The 23,365-nt window shown below is 40.1% G+C and overlaps 1 protein-coding gene across 3 annotated transcripts in view; it reads right to left on the bottom strand.

The window, feature by feature from the left end:
- Positions 1–23,365, bottom strand: part of cfap74 (cilia and flagella associated protein 74) — a 121,928-nt gene that overhangs the window by 88,096 nt on the left and 10,467 nt on the right. For all 3 annotated transcript variants that reach the window (XM_078425110.1, XM_078425112.1, XM_078425111.1), the window contains exons 3-7: positions 22,607–22,694; positions 18,889–19,032; positions 9,082–9,180; positions 7,684–7,788; positions 4,614–4,784 (exon numbers count right to left, since the gene is read on the bottom strand). In XM_078425110.1, coding sequence (XP_078281236.1) covers positions 4,614–4,784; positions 7,684–7,788; positions 9,082–9,180; positions 18,889–19,032; positions 22,607–22,694 — 607 coding nt within the window. The remainder of the gene's footprint in view (positions 1–4,613; positions 4,785–7,683; positions 7,789–9,081; positions 9,181–18,888; positions 19,033–22,606; positions 22,695–23,365) is intronic.

Below are 23,365 nucleotides of genomic sequence, written 5' to 3'. Positions count from 1 at the left end.
TGCATGAAATGAGCTGCTGGAGGAAGTAGTTGAGGCAGATACTATTGCAACGTTTAAGAAACATTTAGACAGGTATATAGATAGGACATGTTTAGAGGGATATGGGCAGGTATGACTAGTGTAGATGAGACATGTTGGCTGGTGTAGACAAGTTGGGCTGAAGGGCCTGTTTCCACGTTCTAAGACTCTGGGCTGCGGTGAAGGCAGGTTCCAACGTGCCCTTCAAGAGTTAATTGGGTGCATACATGCTGATTTGCACAGCCACAGAGATGGGGGACTAGAGGTGGGCGGAACCAGTGAGTTAGGTTGGTGGAGAGCTTGCAAGGACACAATGTGCCAATTGTCCTTCTGTGTTGCAACCATGCGATGATTCAATCTGTAGCTGGCGAGTTTGGAGATTTCCTCCCACATCTATCCATCTGCCTTCAATAAACTATAATCTCCTGAGTTCAATGAAGGAAGATTTTAACTGAAGATAATTCCTGAGCTATATTAATCTATTCGGAATAAATATATGTACGGATTCTAGTTTACGTATTATATCTTTTAATGCTGATCTTAGGTTGATAAGAACATAAGAAATAGAAACAGGACTGGACATTCAGACCCCCATTCCAGTTCTGCCATCCAAATGCTGATCTTTTACTGCAGTGACCCTTCCTGCATTACTTCTATATGCTATTATTCCCTTAAGATTACAAGACATAGGAGCAGAATTAAGCCATTCAGTCCATCGAGTCTGCTCAGCCAATCAATCATGGCTGATCTATTTTTCCTTCTCAACCCCATTCTCCTGCCTTCTCCCTGAATCTGATAACCTTTCAGTCTCTGCCTTGAATCTACTCAATGAATGACCCTTCACAAACAGGCCCTTTTCCCCACAATGTATGTGTCAAACAGGATGCCAAATTAAACTAATCTCTTCTCCATGCACATGATCCACAATCCCTCCATTCCCTGCATATCCATATGTCTATCCAAAAGCCTCTTAAGTGCCACTTTCTCATCTGCCTCCAACACCATTCTTTGCAGCACATTCCAGGCACCCACCACCCTCTGTGTAAAAAACTTGACTTGCACATCTTTAAACTTTGCCTCTCTTGCCTTAAACCTATACACATTTCACCCAGGGAAACAGGTTCTGACTGTCTATCGTATCTATGCCGCTCATGTTTTTAAATATACTTCTCTCGGTCTTGCCTCAACCTCCAATGCTCCAGAGAAAACAAACCAAGTTTGTCCAGCCTCTCCTTATAGCTAACGCCCTTTAATGCAGGCAGTAATTTGGTACACATCTTCTGCACTCTCTCCACAGCCTCTACATCCTTCCTGTAATGGGGCAATCAGACCTGCACACAATACTCCAAATGCAGCCTAAACAAAATTCCTTAAAGTTACAACATGACTTCCTGACTCTTGTGCCCAATGCCCCAACCAGAGAAGGCAACCATACCATATCCCTTCTTTACCACTCTATCTGATAGTGTTGCCACTGTTAGGTAGCTATTAACTTGGACACCAAGGACATCAATGCTGTTAAGTGTCTTGCCATTAACTATATACTTTTCCCTTCCATTCGACCTCCCAAAGTACAAGGCCTCAGACTTGCTCGGATGAAACTCCATCTGCCATTCTTCGGCTCATTTCTGTAGCTGATCTGCATACTGAGAATGCCGTATACTTTGATAGAGACTATAGATATATGGAACTACAAATGTTAGTTTATCTAAAAAACACTGGAGTGCTGGAATAACTCAGCAGGTCATGCATCTCTATAGGACATGGGTAGGTGACTATTTGGGTCAAGACCCTTCTTCAGACTGATTGTTGTACAGGGGCAGAAAGCTGGAAGAGAGGTGGGGGCAGGACAACGCCTGGCAAGTGATAGTGGATACAGATGAGGGGTGATTTTGATTGGCAAATGGGTGAAGAAAGGCTAGAGATAAAAAGGAGACAAAGGGTGTAAGATAAGGAGAGAAGAGAAATGGGAAGCCAGAGGAAGGGATATAGGTGGAAAAGGATGGGGGAAAGGGGAATAGTTGAAGAAATGGGTGTGTACCTGGTGGGGCATTAGGGTTAGGGGGAAAATAAGGTGGGGGCTGGTAAGAGTGGGGGGGGGGGGGGTATGTAAAATTGAAGCATTCAATGTTCATACCGTTAGGCTGTAAGTTACACAAACGGAATATGAGGCATTGTTCCTCCAATTTGTGTATGGCCTCATTTTGGCATTGGAGGAGGCCCAGGACAGAATAGTTGGTATCGGAACGGGTAAGGGAGTTAAAATGGTTCGCAAATGTGATATCCATTAGGCCTAGGCAAACCAAGTGGAGTGTTCAGCAAAATAATTGCTGAATATATATTTGGCCTTGTCGATGTAAAGGAGTCCACCTCGGGAGCACTGAATGCAGTAGATAAGGTCAAAGGAGGCTTATATGAACCTCTGTCTCCCCTGGAAGGGTTGCTGGGATCCCTTAATGAATGTGAGAGAGGAGTCGTAGGGAGGTGGCTGGTGGTACGATCACGTTGACTCACCACCAGCCACTCTCCCATCCCCACCCCTTTCCACTTTCCGTAGTAACCATTCCTTCCACTACCACATGCTTCAATCATCCTTTCTCACCCAAACTATCTCCTCCCCAGCTTTCTCTTTAGAGTGAAGGTAGACACAAAATGTTGGAGTAACTCAGCGGATCAGGCAGCATCTCTAGAGAAAAGGAATAGACGACGTTTCAGGTCGAGACCCTTCTTCAGACTCTTTAGTTTTATCAGTTTAAAGTGGATTTAAACATATGTCTCCCAGATTTATAGGTTGAGTGTTAACCCGCAGTGTCATTCCATCTGTTCTCAATCATTTCCAAATGACCAGATTGTAAATAAAACTGAAACAACAAAAGCTGGTGGAATGAAGAAAAGGATACTCAGCCCAACTAGTTACTACTTCTTCAATTGTCTCAAAGCCTCCTGCTGATACAAAATCCATACAATTTCTGCTCGAGTGCTTCACTGGCTTGGCACAAGATAAAGGCAAAGAATCATACAGCATGGAAACAAGCCCTTTGGCCCAACTTGTCCATTAAACCAAGATGCTTCATCTAAGCTAGTCCAATTTGTCCACCTTTAACCCATATCCCTCGAAACCTTTCCTATCTATGTACCCGTGCAATGGTCACAAATATTCTTATTGTACCTGCCTCAACTACTTGCTCTGGCAGCTCGATCCATAAACCCACCACCCTCTATGTGAAAAAATTGCCCTTTAAGTTCCTATTACATTTTTCTCCTTTCACCTGAAACCTAGGACATTTCGTTTTTGATTTCCCTAACCTAGGAAAAAGACTGTGTATTCACCTTATCAATCCCCCTCGTGATTTTGTACACTTTGATAAGATCACCACACAGTCTCCTGCACTCTAAGGATAAAGTCCTAGCCTGTCTAACCTCATCCTATAGTTCAGGCCCTCGAGTCCTGGTAAAAGAAAATTAGAAATGTGCATTCTCAGCAAAGGAATCTTATCCATCAGACAAGCATGATAAAATGTCACAAATGATGAAACAAATGATCCATTAAAATGAGTAAGAAAATAACTGCAGATGCTGGTACAAATCGAAGGTATCACAAAATGCTGGAGTAACTCAGCAGGTCAGGCAGGTCACTCATCAGTCTGAAGAAGACCCGAAAAATCACCCATTCCTTCTCTCCTTGACCTGCTGCCTGACCTGCTGAGTTACTCCAGCATTTTGTGATACCTTCCATTAAAATGAGTAAGATCATCATGAACATACATAGAACATTTCAATATTTGGCCAATGCTAAATATTTTCTGATAACACTGAAGAAAATCACAGGATAGAAATTGATTGATGTGGACAAACAGTAAATGTGCAACATATTAAGTGTATGTTCCATTTTGAAAATGGAACAATACGGATCATAAAATCAAATGGCAAAAATAACCCTTTCAGCTTGCTTGTCAAGACTGTCCATGATATTTATTTACACTTATTGCATTTGCCTACATCAGGTTCATATCCCTCTCCATCTTTCATATCTAAGTACCTGTCCAAATGCCTTTTTAAAGTTGAAATTGTATCTGCATCCACTACCTCCTCTGGCAGCTCATTTCATATAACAGCCACTCTCTATATGAAAAACTTACCATTCAATCTCCTTTAAACATCTCACCTCTCGCCTGTGGCCTTTAGTTCTAGATTCCCCTGCTTTGGGAAAATGATTCTGACTATATATCCTATCTATATCCCTCATAATATTATAATCCTCCATAAGGCCACCGATCAACCTCCAAGGTTCCAATGAGAAAAAAACCCCATCCTATCCAATCTCTCCTTTTAAGTAAAACCCACCCTTCCAGGCAATGCCCTGATTAATCACTTATGTACTCTCATTATTGCTCCCACATCCTTCCTGAAGTGTGGCAACTACACATTTTTACATTAAGTGCTACTTTGCAGTCAGCCATTATTGAGGGGTTTTGATTGTTCATATGAATAGTAAATGGTGCATAGAATGGTGCTGAAAAGTACCAGAGCAGTTCACGATCTGTTTAGAAAAGGACAAAAAAATAAAGTAGATTTCTGATTGAAGTTTCACCAACTTTTTGATTGCTGTTTTTTTTGTCCTTTGTTCTGCTTGTAAAATAGCTGCCTCTTTGGTTTCGTGCCTTTGCTTTGCCTCATATATTTCATATTCCTCCTCGTCTTTCTTGTGTTCTTCATGGAGTTGCAATAATTTTGCTTGTTCAAGTTCAACTTGGAAGACTTCACGCCTGAAATAGGGAGGAAAAAGACTCTGAAAACCAACTTTTAAAAGGGAAATGTCATGCTGGTCATCCATGGTCAATGTGTACCACTTAAATAACATCATGCCACCATAAAAGATTAATTTATCTACCTTGTGTTTTGCCACAAAAATAAATAGGCTGCATATACCATGAAATATGTTAAGTCAAGTAAACCGAACATTGAAATGTATGATTTGGTAATAAAACAAATTAAATTAATGTGATGAAATCATTTAATTTAGTAATTATAAAGGAACTGGGCTTGCAGACCAAAGGCTACAATTATTCCTTGAACCATAGAGCAAACTACTGAAATGGTTAATCATAGCCTGCTTAAAGTAAAAATGTAAGTGCAGAGGATGAAATCATCATTTTGTTAGTCTGAAGATTATTTTCAGCTTTAGGATTGATATTAAATATCCTAGAGCTTTACCTACATTTCATTGGCATCGGAGCAAATATACAAACACATGGCATATACAGTGTGAAGAGGAAGAGCTTTCATTGATGTTTATTCCATTCCTTCTAGCTCAGAAATGGCAACAGTTTGTGTACCATTCAATGCAGGTGGTGAAAAATGAGGGGATTATGAGCCTTTGCTTTGTTTATAGAAAGAATTTTGAGATTTTAAGCTTCCAAATAGCAGAGCACACCAAATTCTGTGGCTTAAATTTTTGTTAAAATCTCCATTACTTTGCTCAAAATACTAAAGAAAACATTCCAGAATGGATAAATAATATGTGTAGGAAAGAACTGCAGATACTGGTTTAAATCGAAGGTAGACACAATATGCTGGAGTAACTCAGCGGGACAGGCACCATCTCTGGAGAGAACGAATGGGTGACGTTTCAGGTCGAGAACCTTCTTCAGACTGATGTCAGGGGAGTGGGCGGGACAGAGGTAGAATGTAGTCAGAGACAGTAAGACTGATGGACAAACTGAGAAGGGGAAGGGGATAGAGAGAGGGAAAGCAAAGGCTATTTGAAGTTAGAGAAGTCAATGTTCATACCGCTGGAGTGTAAGCTACCCAAGTGAAATATGAGGTACTGTTCCTCCAATTTGCACTGGGCCTCACTCTCACAATGGAGGAAGGAAGGTCAGATTGGGAATGGGAGGGGGAGTTAAAGTGCTAAGCAACTGGGAGGTCAGGTAGGTTAAGGCAGACTGAGCGGAGGTGTTTAGCGAAACGATCGCCGAGCCTGCACTTGGTCTCGCCGATGTACAGAAGTTGACACTTGGAACAGCAGATACAGTAGATGAGGTTGGAGGAGGTGCAAGTGAACCACTGCCTCACCTGAAAAGACTGTTGGGAGTCCTTGGATGGAGTCGAGGGGGGAGGTAAAGGGACAGGTGTTGCATCTCCTGCAGTTGCAGGAGAAAGTAGATAATAGACAATAGACAATAGACAATAGGTGCAGGAGTAGGCCATTCAGCCCTTCATGCCAGCACCACCATTCAATGTGATCATGGCTGGGGAGGGGGTGGTTTGGGTGGGAAGGGACGAGTTGACCAGGGAGTTGCGGAGGGAACGGTCTCTGCGGAAAGCAGAAAGGGTTGGAGATGGGAAGATGTAGCCAGTAGTGGGATCCCGTTGGAGGTGGCGAAAGTGTTGGTGGGTGATATACTGTTATTAATATGATTGGATATCCCAAGAAATTAGAAAGGAGAACTGACAAATTCACAGCTTCAGTATTACATTTCAACAGATTGCCAGCTAAAAAAAATCTCGATGAAATGTAGGACAAGTCATGATACAGCTTACAAATCCTACCTGACTCATGGGACTGATAGCTGTATTTATCTCCAAGCCAATGGACAAATAGCAAACAATCTAAATAAGTTATCATATTCACCACATATTTATGTAAAAAATAATCCCGTTCATTTAATTAATTTAAAACACCATTATTTGAACTTAACTTAAAATAATAAAATAGTTATAACTGTGCTATCATACAATAAATAGTAAATGCAGAATCATGAAATATGTGAGGAGAATACTTTCCAGGGTCGGAAGGGCAGTAACAAAAAGGAATTAGATTTAAGATCATTGGCAATGGTATTACCAAGGAATGGTAAGCAATAAAAACAAAAAATGCTGGAAACACACAGTAGGTCTGACAGCATCTGTGGAAAGGAAAACAGAGTTAACAGTTAACGTTTCAGATCTGAGGTGGTCCCGATTCCCGATGCTGCATTGTTATTGAGTTCTAGGATCATAGCTTGTTACAACATAGCCTGTGACAGTCATCAGTCTAGATGAAGGGTCTTGACCCGAAACGCTAACTGTCCACTTCCCTCCACAGATATCATATCATATCATATATATACAGCGCGGAAACAGGCCTTTTCGGCCCACCAAGTCCGCGCCGCCCAGCGATCCCCGCACATTAACACTATCCTACACCCACTAGGGACAATCTTTTACATTTACCCAGCCAATTAACCTACAAACCTGCACGTCTTTGGAGTGTGGGAGGAAACCGAAGATCTCGGTGAAAACCCACGCAGGTCACGGGGAGAACATACAAACTCCTTACAGTGCAGCACCCGTAGTCAGGATCGAACCTGAGTCTCCGGCGCTGCATTCGCTGTAAAGCAGCAACTCTACCGCTGCGCTACCGTGCCGCCCTGACTGACAAACTGAGTTCTCGCCGTTTCTTTTTCGCTCCCGCCGTCAATCATCCATTTACACTAATCCCCTTTATTCCCTCCCATCAATTACACCGCTGACTAAGAAACAGTGTTAATAGAAGGTTCTGATGGAAGGTCATCAGCTGAAACATGCTCTCACCACAGATGCTGATTGACTACTCTGTATTTCCAACCTTTTCTAATTTTATTCCCAGCACCTGCATTTTTCTGTTTTCACCCAATAACTTACTCTTTCTCTTGCATTATCAAATCAATTGTTGAATAAATATCCTCCTCCTCTCGAAGTTCTTCACACAGCCTTCGGTGTTGTGTTCGAAGACGAAACAAAGCAGCACTGAGAAAACAATCAATAATATTAATGATCAGCAAACTTATGATGTCTGAAAGCAAGAATTGGTATAGTCATGGTGATACAGCCCACCAAGCCTCTGTTGACCATCAACCCCTACACAAGCCCTGTGTGAATGCCACATTCCTATCAGATCCCCACTCACCAGATTCTAGCCTCTCTTACATGCCAGCGGCAATTCACAGTGACCAATTAATCTACCAACTCACAGGTCTTTGGAATATTGGAGGAAACTGAAAAAACACACAGTTACTGGGAGACCGTGCAAACTACACACAGACAGCGTCAAGGTTCAGGATTGAACCTGGGTCCCTAACGTTCCACCAGCTGCACCACTGCTTAGGTTTGCAGTCAAGCCAATTTTAGTAACTATCATATCCACATTCAGGATTTGCCATTCTAAACATGTATTCATTTGCAAGATGATGCCAGCAATAACATTATTTATTGCTCATCTCTAAATGCCCCTCTGTTCTTGAACGGATTAAATTGTTCAGGCATTTCACGGAGCAATTATGCGTATGGATCTGTGGTCTCATGAAAGTCTGATCTAAAGAACTTGAGGTGACCAGATGTATTTTTACAGCAATCTTGCAGTTTCATGGTAACCATGAAAATTAGATTATTATAAACTATGTTAATAACTGAGAGCACTGGTGAATGGTTCAAGAATTTCTGCATGACCAAGGATAGTGATTTATCATTGATTCTTCTTCAAGTCTCCCAACTATGACACACTTATACGACCAGCGATCCCAGCACACTTATACGATCCTACACACACTCGGGATAATTTACAATTACACCGAGTCAATTAACCAACAAACCTGTACGTCTGCGCCGACCAGCGATCCCTGCACACTTACACAATCCTACACCCACTAGGAATAATTTACAATTATACCAAGCCAATTAACCTACAAACCTGTACGCCTTTTGAGTGTGGGAGGAAACTGGAGCACCCGGAGAAAACCCATGCATGTCACAGGGAGAACGTACAAACTCAATACAGACAGCATCCGTAGTTAGGATCAAACCTGGGATTCTGGCGCTGTAAGGCAGCAACTCTACCGCTGCGCCACCTTGCCATTCTGGAGTTCCACCAGCACTTTGCTTTTTGCTCAAGATTCCAACATCCTTGTGTGTCCTCGGACACTGCTGATATGCTGTTTTTCATAAACACATCCTATTCATCAGTTTAAATATATATGAGAGAGAAAGAGAGAACAGGATAGGTTGAAAAAAATGATTCCCACAGTTGGGAAACCTCAGGCTTACATATTGTCAGCAGTTTCTTGTTCTTGAATATCTTTTTCCACTTTATCTCTCTCTTGCTTTAAAGTTTCCATTCTCCTGCGACATTCTTTCAATTCTTCTCTGAAATTAGAAAACATTCCAATGACCTGCTGCACAGAACAATGAGACAGCTTTCAGAGCATCGAACATTGCTTCAAAATTCAGTTATATCACTTAAATTTCCCTGTTGTTTTTGGTGTTATTGGAAGGTCAATGGTTGGCCTTTCGGGCACTGAGACTGCTTTTCAAATTAAGCAAGGCTTTCAAGTTTGCTCTTATAGAAAACAAATAGTTTTAAATCATTAGTAGACAATGTATTCATGTAAACTGGAATATAAATGGAAACATTATCCCACTTTCTTGAAATCTCATTAAAATAGCAGAAGGAGAGATTTCAGATAAGCACCAAGCGTTGGAACTTGCAAAACAAACCCTTCTGTCCTTGGTCTCTTCATGACTGTACATACCATTGTCACTAACATATTAGCAAAATTTAAAAAAAACTTCACCTAAAAATGACGTTCCATTCGTTTTGTTTGCATAAAAAGTTAAATTTAACCATTACCATATTAAAATGACTATAGAATCTAATAAAACCAGTGTGTGAGTTTTTCATAACATATTTTCTTTGGTCTCTTGTTAAAAGAGAAAAAATCTGTATGTTGATGGAGTGTTAAGCCTTATTAACTTAAATTTATGGTTAAAAATATAAACCTTGAATAATTTGAGGTGTATGAGTGAAGGTGACGATGCTATTAAACATTATTCATTTATGGGCATAACCTTCAAAGTTATTTTCCTTTTCTGTGTGTCAGTTCTAACATTTAGCCTGGGGATCCGACTGGGTAAGGACGGCAGATTTTCTTTCCTGAAGGATAATAGCGAACCAGATGGTTTTTTTTACAACAATCTAATAATTTCACCATCACAAATTTCTTACTCCAGATTTATTTAATTACTTGAATGTAAATTCTCCATCTGTCATGGATTATTTCACAGGATGCTCGACCAGTAACCTAATTACTATGCCACTGTATTCCACCTCACCTCAAAGGAGCATCCTTGGAAGTATACCTCTTGGTAGTCCATCATTGACAAAGTCATCACAAATTACAACTATGGGCAGGGGAAGACTGCGGTGTTGATGTTTGACGCCACAATTTCCTCAATCTGGAGTTTGATCTCATTGAGGGCTGGCAATGAGTCCCGTCCAGAACCGTCCTGCAGGAGGTCCTCGTGAATGGTGATGGGTCACTCTTGGCTGCTCCTCAAGCACTGGTATGGCTGAACTTTTCTTCTATCTGTCTCAGCTTCCCACACAAGCCCTGCTTGGGAGATAATTGTCATCCATTCTGATGCCTTGTCTGCTCCTTCCAAGTTGCATTTCTACCATAAGCTCAAGGTTAGTTATGTTTATGCTCACAAGGACCTCAATATTGACCATTATGGCCTGCCAGCAACATCTGTGGAAACTGCTTGAGCTGTTTAAATGTGTCATCTGTAGAGGGTTCATTGGCAAACATGCACAGTGCTTATCACACTTGCCTCCTTGGCTGAAAGTTACGCTTATAAAGCAGAAAAAAATCAGGTAGGACACTAATTAATAAACTAGCACATTATGAACAAAAGCATTAATCAAAAAGAAAATTTATATACTTCAGTCAGTTCTCCCTGGGGAGGGGTGAGAAACCTGATAGAAGTTTCTCCAAATATAGAAGGAATAGATTGGGTAGACAGTCAGAATCTTTCTGTCCATGGTGGAAATGTCAAAGATTAAAGAGCATACATTTTAGGTAAGAGGGTCAAAGTTTAAGGGAGATGTGCGAGGCGATTTATTTTATACAGAGTGGTGGGGGCTTGGGTGCCAGCAGTTGTGGTGGAAGCAGGTATGAGAGGGGCATTTAAGGAGCTTTTAAATAGGCATATGCATAGGCAGATGAGGGAGGGATATGGATCATACTCAGGCAGAGATTAGTTTAACTTTGTATCATGTTTGGCATGGACATTGTGGACCGAAGCGCTTGTTCCTGTGCTGTGGTGTTCTATATTCTATTTTCTGCTAATTTCCCTTGCTCTGAGTAAAATGAAAGTTGCCATCCAATATAGGTCATTTTAAATCATCTTATTCCAAAGAATCTGCGGTGAAGCATGATTTTTATTTTCTAGGTTGACTTCCCTCCATGAAAATAATTAGCCTTTAGTCGACCTCCACTATATTTACTTACTTATCACTTACTTGGATAATTTCTCACAGAGAGGAGACAAACCAGTAAGCTAATGGACTAAATGGGAGAAATTAATTTGGAAACAGCTCTACTTAGAATATTTAAGACTTTTGTAAGAAAAGTGCCAACCAGGCATAAGAGCTTCAACATACCTCAATGTACCACGTGTGGAACATTCTTTACAATTTACAATAACAAAAAGATTACTGGGAAGTTATTCAAAGATAAAAAGGACAATATGATTCTAATGGAAACCATTATCAAAACTACATAATTTAATGTTTCACTATTAATTTGAAAATAAAGTATTCAGCTGCTGAGCCCCAGAGGCATCATCATTCTCAGTAATTATCAAAATCTTTCAGCTGTGATGGGATTTACCAGCTTCCATTATGTAAACATTCTAAAATAGCTCTGAGCAGATTTTGTCAGGCATGAGGTCTATGAAATTGAGATCTGCCTATTTTAATATAGTCAAAATGATTCCTTAGCTGTACCTCAAGGCTCTGTGCTTCATACATTTGATAACACACAAAGTTAAACAAAATCTGACTTATTCTGGAAAAAAAAAAAAAAATCAACTTTTGGTTGTTTGGAAATTTTTCAACTTTAATTATAACTCTGACAAGTACCTTCATAATGTTGCCTAACATTTAAATAATAAACAAAACATCCAAGAATCATGCTGTCCTTTGTCATTAAATCTCTCCTGCAATCTACCTTGTGCTCTTTTATCTAAAATAAATTATTTTCAGTCCATGGACTTCACTGACAGGACCAGCACTAATAGCCCTTTTCTGTTGCTCTTGAGAAAGTGGTGATGTGCCACCTCCTTCCTGAACTGGCAGTTCTTCTGGGGAAGGCCCTCTCTCAGTGCGGCTGGAGAGGAGTATCAGTATCTAGAGGTAGCAATGAGAAAAGACTGGTGATATGTTTCCAAGTCAGAATGGTATGGTGACTGAGAAGAGAACCTGTAGGTGGTGGGGTTCCCAAGTGCCTGCTGCCTTTGCCTTTCTTCTTGGTGGAGTTGAGCTTCTTGTGAGTTATTGGCACTGTATTCATCCAGGAAAGCTTTCCATCACGCTCCTGCTTATGTCTTCTAAACGGAGAAATGGCCTTGGAATGTCAGGAGGTCAGTCACTCACTGCAGGGTATCCAGCCTCTGACCTACTCTTGCAACCATGGTATATTAGGTGTCTGGTCCACTTGGCTTTCTGGATAATGCTGCCTTCCAAGATATTGCTTGTTCTGATTTATTCAGATGGAAGGTCTTTGACCTGAAATGTTAACACTGTTTCTCTTACCACAGATGCCCCCTGACCCTGCGATCAATTTCTGGTTCTCTTTGAAGATGCACCTTAATCAACACATGGGTAAATGCACATATAAATATGCAGCAAAGCAGAACTAGATAATGTAATTCATGACGATCTTACACTGGCAATGGAATTGCTATGGAAATTAACAAAATGAATTATTTACATTAATTATTGGAGTTGATTGTAATAATTTTAATTATAATAACATTATTATTATTATTATTATTATTATTATTATTATTATTATTATTATTATTATTATTATTATTATTATTATTATTATTATTATTATTATTATTATTATTATTATTAAATACATTTTGAGGAAGAGAATGTGAATACATTCCTTTAGAAATTGCTTCTTATATGGAACATAGACCAGTACTGCCCAGCAACAGGCTCTTCAGCCAAGTCTATCTGTGCCGAACGCCATGCCAGGTTAAACTAATCTCCTCTACCTGCTTGTGATTCCTATCCCTCCACTCCCTGCATATCCACATGCCTCTCTAAATGCCTTTTAAATACCACTGTTATATCTGCCTTTACCACCACCACTGACAGAATGTTGCAGGCATCCACCAGTCTAAAAAAACTTGCCCGCACATTATATTTTACCCCTCTGACCTTAAAGCAATGCCCGCTTTGATCCTTGACATTCTCACCCTGGGAAAAAGGTTCTGACTGTTTATCCAATCTGTGCCTCTAATAATTATCTTAACCTCTATCAAACCTTCCTCAACCTCCGACACCCCAGATACAATTAGAGTCTGTTCAACCTCTCTGTATAGTTCTTACCCTCTAAGCCAGGCAGCAGTGTGGTAAATCTTCACTGCACACCTCTCCCATGCCTCTGCATCCTTCCTGTAATTGAACATCTTGTAATTCTTCCAAAACTACCAAATAAATCCTTCCTGTAATGTTTCTATGATCTTTGGAGCTCACCATGCAGTCATTATATTCAGAACATGGTGGAAAAAAATGAAAACTTTGATTGTTGCTATGCCTATGAAAGTTGACAGCAGAAAAGTAGCCACATTATTTGATAATGTAGATGAACCATGTTGGCACTGGACTTAATCAGTCAAGGAACTGAATAGAAGTTGGAAAATTATGTTATAGTTATACATGAGGTTGGTGAGGTTGCACTTGGGGTGTTGTGTTCAGTTCTGTACAGAGAAGATTTATGAGGACGTTGCCAGGACTCGAGGACCTGAACTATAGGGAGAGATTGGACAGACTAGGACTTTATTCCTTGGAGCACAGGAGGCTGAGGGGTGATCTTATGGAGGTGTATACAATCATAGATTGGGTGAATGCACCCTATGCATCGTTTTTCCAGGATAGGGGAATCAAGAACTCGATTTAAGATTTAAATTAGGTTTAAGTTGAGTTGGGACAGATCTAATAGGAACCAGTGTGGCAACTTTTTTTACACAGAGGGTGGTGGGCATATGGAATGAGCTTCCAGAGGAGGTAGTTGGGGCAGATACATTAACAACATTTAAAATACATTTGGACAGGTAAATGGATAGAGAATGTTTAGAGAAAATGAACTAGGCATGGGGAAGTGGGACTGACTTAAGATGGAGCATCTTAATCGGCATGGACTAGTTGGGCCAAGAGGCCTGTTTCCATAGTGCATTACTCTTTGAGTCTCATCCTTTGCTGGAGGTAATATGCGCTGTGAACCCAACAAAACCTGTCAGCTGCTTTCAACCTCCATCAGGACTTTCATATTTGATCCCAGTTTGAACACTGTTAAAAAATCTTTTGTACTTAATATAATTGTATTTATTTGTTTTTGCATTTATTGCATATATGTTTGTACGCACCGTCAGGATTGGCTATTTTTTAATTTCGTTGTACTCGTTGCAATGACAATAAATGAATATTATTATTATTATTATTATTATTAATTGAGCCAAATATTTTTTAATCTAAATTCTGAACAATTGAAAGTTTCTCAGGGATTTTTCCTGAAATATAGGATAGAAGTTACCAAAGCAAAGTATGGCTTCCGGGAAAATAACAAAAATCGACACAGACATTGTGGACCAAATGGCCTGTTCTTGTGCTGTACTGTACTATGTTCGAAATAAAAGTACCTCAGAAGTTTATAAAATCATGAGAGGGAAAGACAGGGTAGGCAGTCAGAAGGTATAAATGTCAAAGGCCAAAGGCTATAGCTTTAAATGTAGATTTGATAGTGATTTTTAAGAGGCATTTAAACAAGCATATGCAAGAAATGAAGGGATATGGGTCATGTATGGGCAGAAGGGGTTAATTGAATTTGGCATGATGGTCGGCACAGATCATGGGCCAAATGGCCTGTTTCTATATTCTATGTGCCTTCTTATCCTTCATGGCTACATCAAAAATACTTATCTTTAGGAACTGCTTTGCCAAGAAGTTACATGATTTTCTAGAACAAAAATGCATTTTGTTGCCAGGGATCACAGATGGCTAATTAGAATAATTATAGTTTGAGCTAAAAGTGAAGGACATGTAATAACTGTCAATGTAATTTTGGCAACTCATTACTCATTCGTAAACCTTAAGCAGCCAAAACTAGCACGAGACCCATATTGTTACCTAATCATTTATTATCATTTCATATCACAATGCATAGCCTTTTCGTTATTGAAGTTATTGAACTGATCACATTAGATGTGATGGTGCTTGTGATGAGGAAGAGTGAGAGTGTATCATTCGTGTAGCAAACATGGCTTCTGATACTTACTGCAAATCTCAGGCATATTGCACTTTCTCTTACAGAAATGAGATCTTAAGAAGTTACAGCAGAAAAGCAGTGTTTCTCTTGATGGTACAGAATACAGTCACCTCTAAAAAGTTAGAGTAGATTTTCTTGAGCTTTACTTTTTACTTAACTAAAAAGTTGATCTTATACTTTCTAGTTATTAGTTTATTAAATTGGAAGTTGATGGGTCACAAAACCAATAGAGAAGAGTGGGCACATAGATGGAAAAACTGTTAATTGATATGCTTACCAGCACATCCTTGTCTACAAAAAACAGCACTGCCGAAAACTATTTTGTAAACACATAATAAACTAAACTTGAATGCAGTCAGCAGAAATGTAAGCAATCTACAAATAGACCGGAGACACAAGAGACTGCAGATGTTGGAATCTTGAGCAAAAAAGCAGACTGCTCGAGGAACTCAGCAGGTGGAACTCCACAGATACTGCCTGACCCGCTGAGTTCCTCCAGCAGTCTGTGTTTTTGCAACAAGTAAACTGGACTGGGGTCTGACAAGCAATTAAATATTAATTCACATATTAGATAAATATCAATAAATGTCTACATTAACACATCTAGTTGTAGTTGGCTGAAATAAAGGAAAAAACAACGATGAGCCTTACAATGGAACATCGAAGGCAGGGTTGGCAGAGACAGTTCTAATCCTGGAATTCTTTTATTGGAATCTGAACAGCTTAAAGAGCAATGATGCAATAAAATGTCAGAATTCCTCAGTGAGATGTTCTAATTACTGCCATAGATCATTCCCAACCTCATAACAACCCATCTGCAAATGAGCTGCCAAACTGCAAGATGCTGCAGAATAAAAAAGTGCCGCATTATTTAAGGGAAAACAATTTTGTTGAGACCATCGTGGAAGTATTGATAGATTTAATTTCAATCTTCACTAATATTTTATTTGTATAAAAATGAACATTTGGCTGTCTAAAACACATTTGCTCCTTCGGTGAATAAATCAAGTGGAGTTGAGCTGGGTGATAATTGTCATCGTCATTTAAGAGGATCCATCCATGTAGCTGCTGGTTCTGCAGAGGACCATGAGCTAGCTGCAGTAAAACTGGTGGACTCCTTTCTGTACTTGTCCACTGTAACACAGGGATCCCGAATGAGCTGGAGATTGCATATTGACCCTTCTGATCTCCCAGAAGCCACTGCTGACCTCAGCAGTATGCCCAGGGGCTGAGCAAGAATGTACTGAACTGAAGGGCAAGTTGCAGAAGGGCCCCTCTGCTTTACACTAGTAAATGTAATGCAACCTGTGCTTGAAAAGATAAGTTTCGTAAGGTGATTAATTTATTTTTTATTATTGTAATCAATTTCTCTTGATTTAAGATGTTATTTGCAAGTCTTTTTTTTTTGTTGCTGTTTCATTACTATGTGCTTTTTAACAGTGTTTAAATGACTCTGATTATCTCTGAGCTTTACTGGGCCCATGATTCTGCAAAATAAAAGCAGCCATGGAAACATGCTGGAAAAGAAGAGTGGCGGGATGCAGCAAGTAATTCTAGTTGGAAATTTAGTACCGTGTCTAGAAATTCAATTGTATGTGTGTTTTCCAAGTGATGTATATCGCCTTTTCAGCTTTTTAAATGGTCTGTTGTTGGAGGATAGTGTGCTGTGAGATGGAGTCAAAATGGAGATGGCTGTTTTTTTTAATCCATCCATCCATCTAGCAGATTCCCTCTATCTTCCCTCTATCTTCAATTAACTTGTTCATTTTTGCTTCTCAGTGGGCTGGACTTTGGGCTGTAGATGCACTGAAGAATCTGTGCAAGTTGCCGAATCTCCACCCACCCATCATTCCTTATCCATGGAATGTATCAGTAATTAGTTCTTAGATGCTCATGGAAACATGCTGGAAAAGAAGAGTGGTGGGATGCAGCAAGTAATTCTAGTAGGAAATCAGTAGATTTCATCAAACCAATCCTGGTACTCTCTGTTTGGAAAGCCAAGAACTTTTTCACTGCTAATTATCTTTTCCCCTGTCTCATTGTGTACAAGATGCAAAAGCTTGAAAGCACATACCAACAAATTCAGAAAAGCTTCTTTTCCATTGTTAAAAGACTACTGAAAGGACTTCTCATAAATTACAGTTTACTCTTAATCTCCCAACCTACATAAATTCAAAGGGCCATATAGTCATACATGGAAAAGGCCCTTCGGCCCAACGTGGCACTTCCTGAAGTATGCCAGAAGCACCATGCATCCCAGGCAAAATGTCATACCTAAACATTTTAGAAGTGTATAGGTGATGTAAACCTCAAGCACGTCTGGCACATTAATTGGAAGAAACTGATTCATGCAGGTTTGTAGGTGAATTGGCTTCTGTAAATTCCCCCTAGGATGTGAAAGTGGGATAACATAGATCTAGTACATGGGTGATTGATGATTGGTTTGGACGGTGGTCTGAAGGACCCATTGCCACACTGTATCTCTAAATGCTAAATCTGAAATAAATAAATGACCAGACTTATTGCGAGTAGGTGCATTTTAACATAATAAAATTGACATAACAAAAAGCTGAGATTGCTTGAAAAGTTAATGCAACATTCTTTTAAAGTGTTTAAGGTTGAAGTTTGAATTTTGAAGGACTCAGTTGTGATAACCAATACATACATACTGCTGCAATCAATGCTGACCATATTAGCTAGTCTCCGTGCTTGCATTTGACCCATTACCCTCTATATTCTTCCTATCCATATATCTATCCAAATGTCTTTTGAAAGTTGTAACTGTATCCGCTTCTGTAGCTTCCTCTGGCAGCCATTCCAGATACAGGCCATCCTCTGAGTGAAAAGGTTGGCCCCAAGGTCCCTCTTAGATCTCTCCACTCTCACCTTAAGCCAATGCCATTTGGTTTTAAAATCCTCTAAAAATGGGAAAAAGACAGCGAGCGTTCACTTTATTCATTCATTCACCAATAGTGAAAGGCCTGGATACAGTGGATGTGCAGATGATGTTTCTAATAGTGGGAGATTCTAGGACCAGAGGTCTAAGCTTCGGAATAAAAAGGCATACGTTTAGGAAGGAGATGAGGAGGGATTTATTTAGGTGGTGAATCTGTGGAATTCATTGTCATTGGCTGTGGAGGCCAAGTCAATGGATATTTTTAAAGCAGACACTGACAGATTCTTGATTAGTAAGGGTGTCAAGGATTATGGGGAGAAGGCAGGAGAATGGGGTTGAGAGGGAAAATAGATCAACCATGATTGAATAGCGGAGTTGACTTGACTTAATTTATAACTTATTTTTTATACCAAGCCAATTAACCTACAAACCGTACATCTTTAGAGTGTTGGAGGAAACCGAAGATCTCGAAGAAAACCCATGCAGGTCATGGGGACAACGTACAAACTCCATACAGACAAGCAACTGTAGTCAAGATCGACCTGAGTCTCTGGTGGTGTAAGGTAGTAGCTCTACCGCTATGCCAACATGCCGCCTTCTATTGAAACTGCAAAATACCTTATTTTTTTTACTTCCAAATCTTTTTCCAAAAGTAGAAACTCAAGTTCCTTCGTAATTCTCCGGCGTTTTCGAATCTCTCTCTTCACAGAGTAGCTCCACCCTTTCTTCTGAGAAGAATCAACTTCTTCTTCACTTTCCTCCCTCAAAAGAAGATAATAAATTATGTTATTAATTCTCAATCAAGGCACAGTGTGCCAATTTTTTGTCATCAACTAACTCAGTTGGCAGTATAATATATCAAACATGGGTTTGAAAAGTAGAAATGCTACAAGTAAACAAAACCTCATTTGTCCCTTGCGATGGAGTATGTTAACTCATGGATCTTGTTTAAACAGACTAGATCCAACCCTAATATTAATGAATTCAATCAAAATGTGCAAGCATGGCAGGCAGTCGCATCTGCCAGTCTGATAATTAGCGTTGGATGAAACGTCCAACGTTATGTTCGCAAAAAATAAACCCCTGTGCTCTCAGTTTACGGAGGCTGTAAATGGATGTCCAAGAACCCAGGAAAAAACCTGTTTCTCTTTGCCAACAAGGACATTTCTATTCTAAGCTCTGGAATTCACTTCCTAAATCTCTCAATTTCTCTCTTTTCCATTAAGATTTTTTCTCCGCCGTGAAATCTCCTTAAGTCATAGTATGACAACGGCAGATGGCCGGTAGAGGAAAGGTTAATTACGGACAGTTAATCACCCTACTATTTCAGAGTAAACGCACATTATGAAGTTTTTTACACTAGATATGTTTGGTTTCAATAACCACCGGATAATCGTTACTGCATGGAACATCGTCATCATTAGGGTTTCCTTCGAATCACACACCAGGCTGGTTTTGGAAATATGACATATTTCCTTAATTGTAGCTAACTCAAAATCCTGGAACTCCTGCCAATCTATGGAAGCATCTTCATCATGACTGCCTGTCATTCACCTTCTTAAGAAAAATTAGTGATGAGCAATAAAATCAGATTCAAATTATTCCATGTTCACATTAAGCTGACAAAGCAAACTGTCTGGCTGCAGTGATGATAGAGTCATGGAGTTATATAGTGCAGATACAGCCCCCTTGGTCCACACTAGACCCACCTTCCTGCATCTGGACCATGTCGCTCTAAACTCCTCCCATCCATGTACCTGTCCAACTGCTTCCAAATATTGTGAGAACACTCGCCCCAATTACCTCCCCCAGCAGATCGCTCTGTATACCGACCACATTTTGTGTAAAAAGGCCACCCCTCAGGTTTCCACCAAATCTTTCCCCATTTTCCTTCAACCTTCTCCAAACCTACAAAAATTCAGTAGGAAGAACTGCACTTTCTCCAACGCCAGATCCGCGCCCTCAACAAACGCTTCCTCTCCTACCTGGACAGTATCCACTGTTTCAGATGTCAACTTCTCTACATCGGCAAGACCAAGCGCAGGCTCGGCGATCGTTTCGCTCAACGCCTCCGCTCAGTCTGTCTAAACCAACCTGATCTCCCGGTGGCTCAGCACTTCAACTCCCCCTTCCATTCCCAATCTGACCTTTCTGTACTGGGTCTCCTCCATTGTCAGAGTGAGGCCCAGTGCAAATTGGAGGTACAGCACCTCATATTTCGCTTGGGCAGTTTACACCACACGGTATGAATATTGACTTCTCTAACTTCAGGTAGTCCCTACTTCCCCTCTCTATCCCCTCCCCCTTCCCAGTTCTCCCACTAGTCTTCCTGTCTCTGACTCCATCCTATCTTTGTCCCCGCCCCCTCCCCTGACATCAGTCTGAAGTAGGGACACGACCCAAAAGGTCACCCATCCCTTCGCTTCCGAGATGCTGCCTGACCTGCTGAGTTACTCCAGCATTTTGTGTCTCCCTACACAAATTCGGGATCGCTGAACCCCTCAAACCCTCTATATACAACAGTAAATACAACAACAAATATAAAACAGCAAAATGGTGCATACGTTGCAGAATGATCTGAATGTGCAAAAAAAATACTAAAGGGCAATAATGGAAGAACAGAATGAGGTAGAGTTAAGAATCAGAGTATGTGCCAGCACCTCGAAAATGATGTGTGAAAGTGGTGATTGGTTCAGGGCTCGAATAGTAATGGAAAGTAAGCTGTTTTTAAGTCTGGATGTTTGGGCTTTCAAGCTCCTGTATCCTCTCCCAAAAGATAGAAGAAAGAAAAGGGAATGGACGTGGTGACAGGGGTTCTTGACGATACTTCCAGCCATCCTGATGTAATGCACAATGAAGGTGGACTGGAGGGAAGGACGTGATGAGTCTGTGATGAACTGGGCTGTGTTCACCATTCTCTGCAGGTTCAGGCAGTCAAGAGCATAGTAGTGAGATGCATGCCATCAGAACACTTTCTATAACACACTTGTAGAAGTTTGAGAGAATCCTTATGCAAATGCAAAATCTTCTTGGACTCCCAAGAAATGAAATACACAAATATACTTTCTTGATCGCCGCAACAATGCGGAGGGACCAAGTTATGTTGCTTGTGATATGAATGTTGCGGAACTTGAAGAAGTGATCATCTGTACAGCAGTTCCATTGATGAAGACAGGGTTGTTTTCACACCCTGCTGCATCCATAAATCAACAAACAACTCTTTAATCTTGCTGAAGTTAAGGGTGTCATTGTTGTTATGAGACTATGTCACACGGTTTGTGATGTCTCTCTTGTCTCCTGTCTCATTAGAGTTCATCTGGCTGACAGCACTGGTGTCATTGTCAAACATAAAGATGAAGTTTGCGCTATACATGGTCACACAGACCTGGGTGTACAAGGCATACAGAAAAGGGCTGAGCACACAACCTTGAGGGGGCACCAGTGTTAAGGATCAGGATAGCAGAAGTATTGTAACAGATTCTAATCAACTGAACATTGCCAGTCATGACATTCAGAAACCAGATGTAGATGGAGGTCCAAAGGCCAACGTTCAGGAGTTTAGGGATTAGCTTATTAGGATTTATGGTGTTGAAGGCTGAGCTGTAGTCAATGAATGGCATCCTGACATAGGTATTCTTATTGTCAAGGTGATCCAGAGCTGAATGTAGTGGAAGGGACTTGACGTCCTCTGAAGACCTATTTTTGCTAAATGCAAATTGTAAGGGGTCTCAATTGTCTGAGAGACTGAAGCAGATGGGAGCTATTACCAGTCTTTCAAATAACTTCATTTTTTGGGCAGTATTGATTGAGACAGGTCACTTTATTTTTCTTGGGGACTGGAATGATGAAGGTTTCCTTGCAACAGGTGTGGACAATTGACTGTTGAAGTAAGAAGTTTAAGATGTTGGTGAAGTCTGTGGCCAGTCGGTTGGTGCATAATTTCAGAACACACCCAAAGAGTCTATCCAGGCTGCCCACTTTCTGAGAGTTTATCCTCATGAAAGCAGATCTGACTTCTGCCACCAAGACGTATGGGATAGGGGCAGCAGAGGATTAGAGGCTAACAAGATGACAGAGGTGAATTCTCACAAAAGGGACAACATTTCATGATCAGGTATTCCAGGTCAGAGGAGCATAATTGAGCTAAGACCATCACATCATTTTACCACTAAACTGAATTAGCGTGGATAGGGACAAGGTTGACCAAGTAGGCCCGTTTCTGTGCTGAATGATTCTATGAAATTGTGGCACAAAATTAGATCAATTCCATTTTCCTGCCCATGCTAATACACGTGAAGCCCTTTGCACAGCATTCAGTGAAATGACACCAACTCACTGAGTAATTTCGAAGTCATCTTCAGATTGAATTTCATCATCACTTTCCATCATTGCCTCATGGTGTTCACAAAGCTGCTCGTCCATTCCTCCACCAAAACAAAAATAGAAAATATTTATCAGATAGAAATTGGAAACCTTTAAGTGGACAAGTGATAAAAATGTGTTCTTTTTGGCTTACGCAGCAATTTCTCCACAACATCTATTGATACACCACACCTGCTAGGTTACTAAGGTATTCACCACTGTTTAATTTTTTATTTTGCATTTTTAAAGTACGCTACAAGAGTCTGGCTAAATAGAACAGGCAAAGATAGTTTTGAAAGCTGTTTGCAATATTTATTATATGAACACAAACATTCCTGAAAGCCATGCCTCATCCAATCTGGAAATTTAAAATAACAACACATATTTGAAGATTGATGGTATGTTAAAAACCTTCAAAAGTTTTTTTTTCTTTTTTGAAGAATTTTTTGTTTTTCCATACTTCTTTTACCTCGATGTTGAAAGACATAGATTAATTACCCCAGTGTTATTACTCTGCTTTAGCTCAGCCGCACAGAAGAAATCTGAATACTCAATTAATTGTGAAATCATGTTACCCCAAAGCCTCAACATAAGTACTATTTTCCCTAACTTATACTTCTATCAATGATATATCCATTTACACCCATCCTATAATAGTAATATTTTATACAAATCCCTATTAAAACATCCTGCAAATATGAAATTGCATGTTTAATTTTAAAAATATCAATTC

The sequence above is a fragment of the Rhinoraja longicauda genome, chromosome 30 (genome assembly GCF_053455715.1).
Source record: "Rhinoraja longicauda isolate Sanriku21f chromosome 30, sRhiLon1.1, whole genome shotgun sequence".
Taxonomy (NCBI): domain Eukaryota; kingdom Metazoa; phylum Chordata; class Chondrichthyes; order Rajiformes; family Arhynchobatidae; genus Rhinoraja; species Rhinoraja longicauda.
This window is presented reverse-complemented; position numbering and strand designations above follow the sequence as displayed.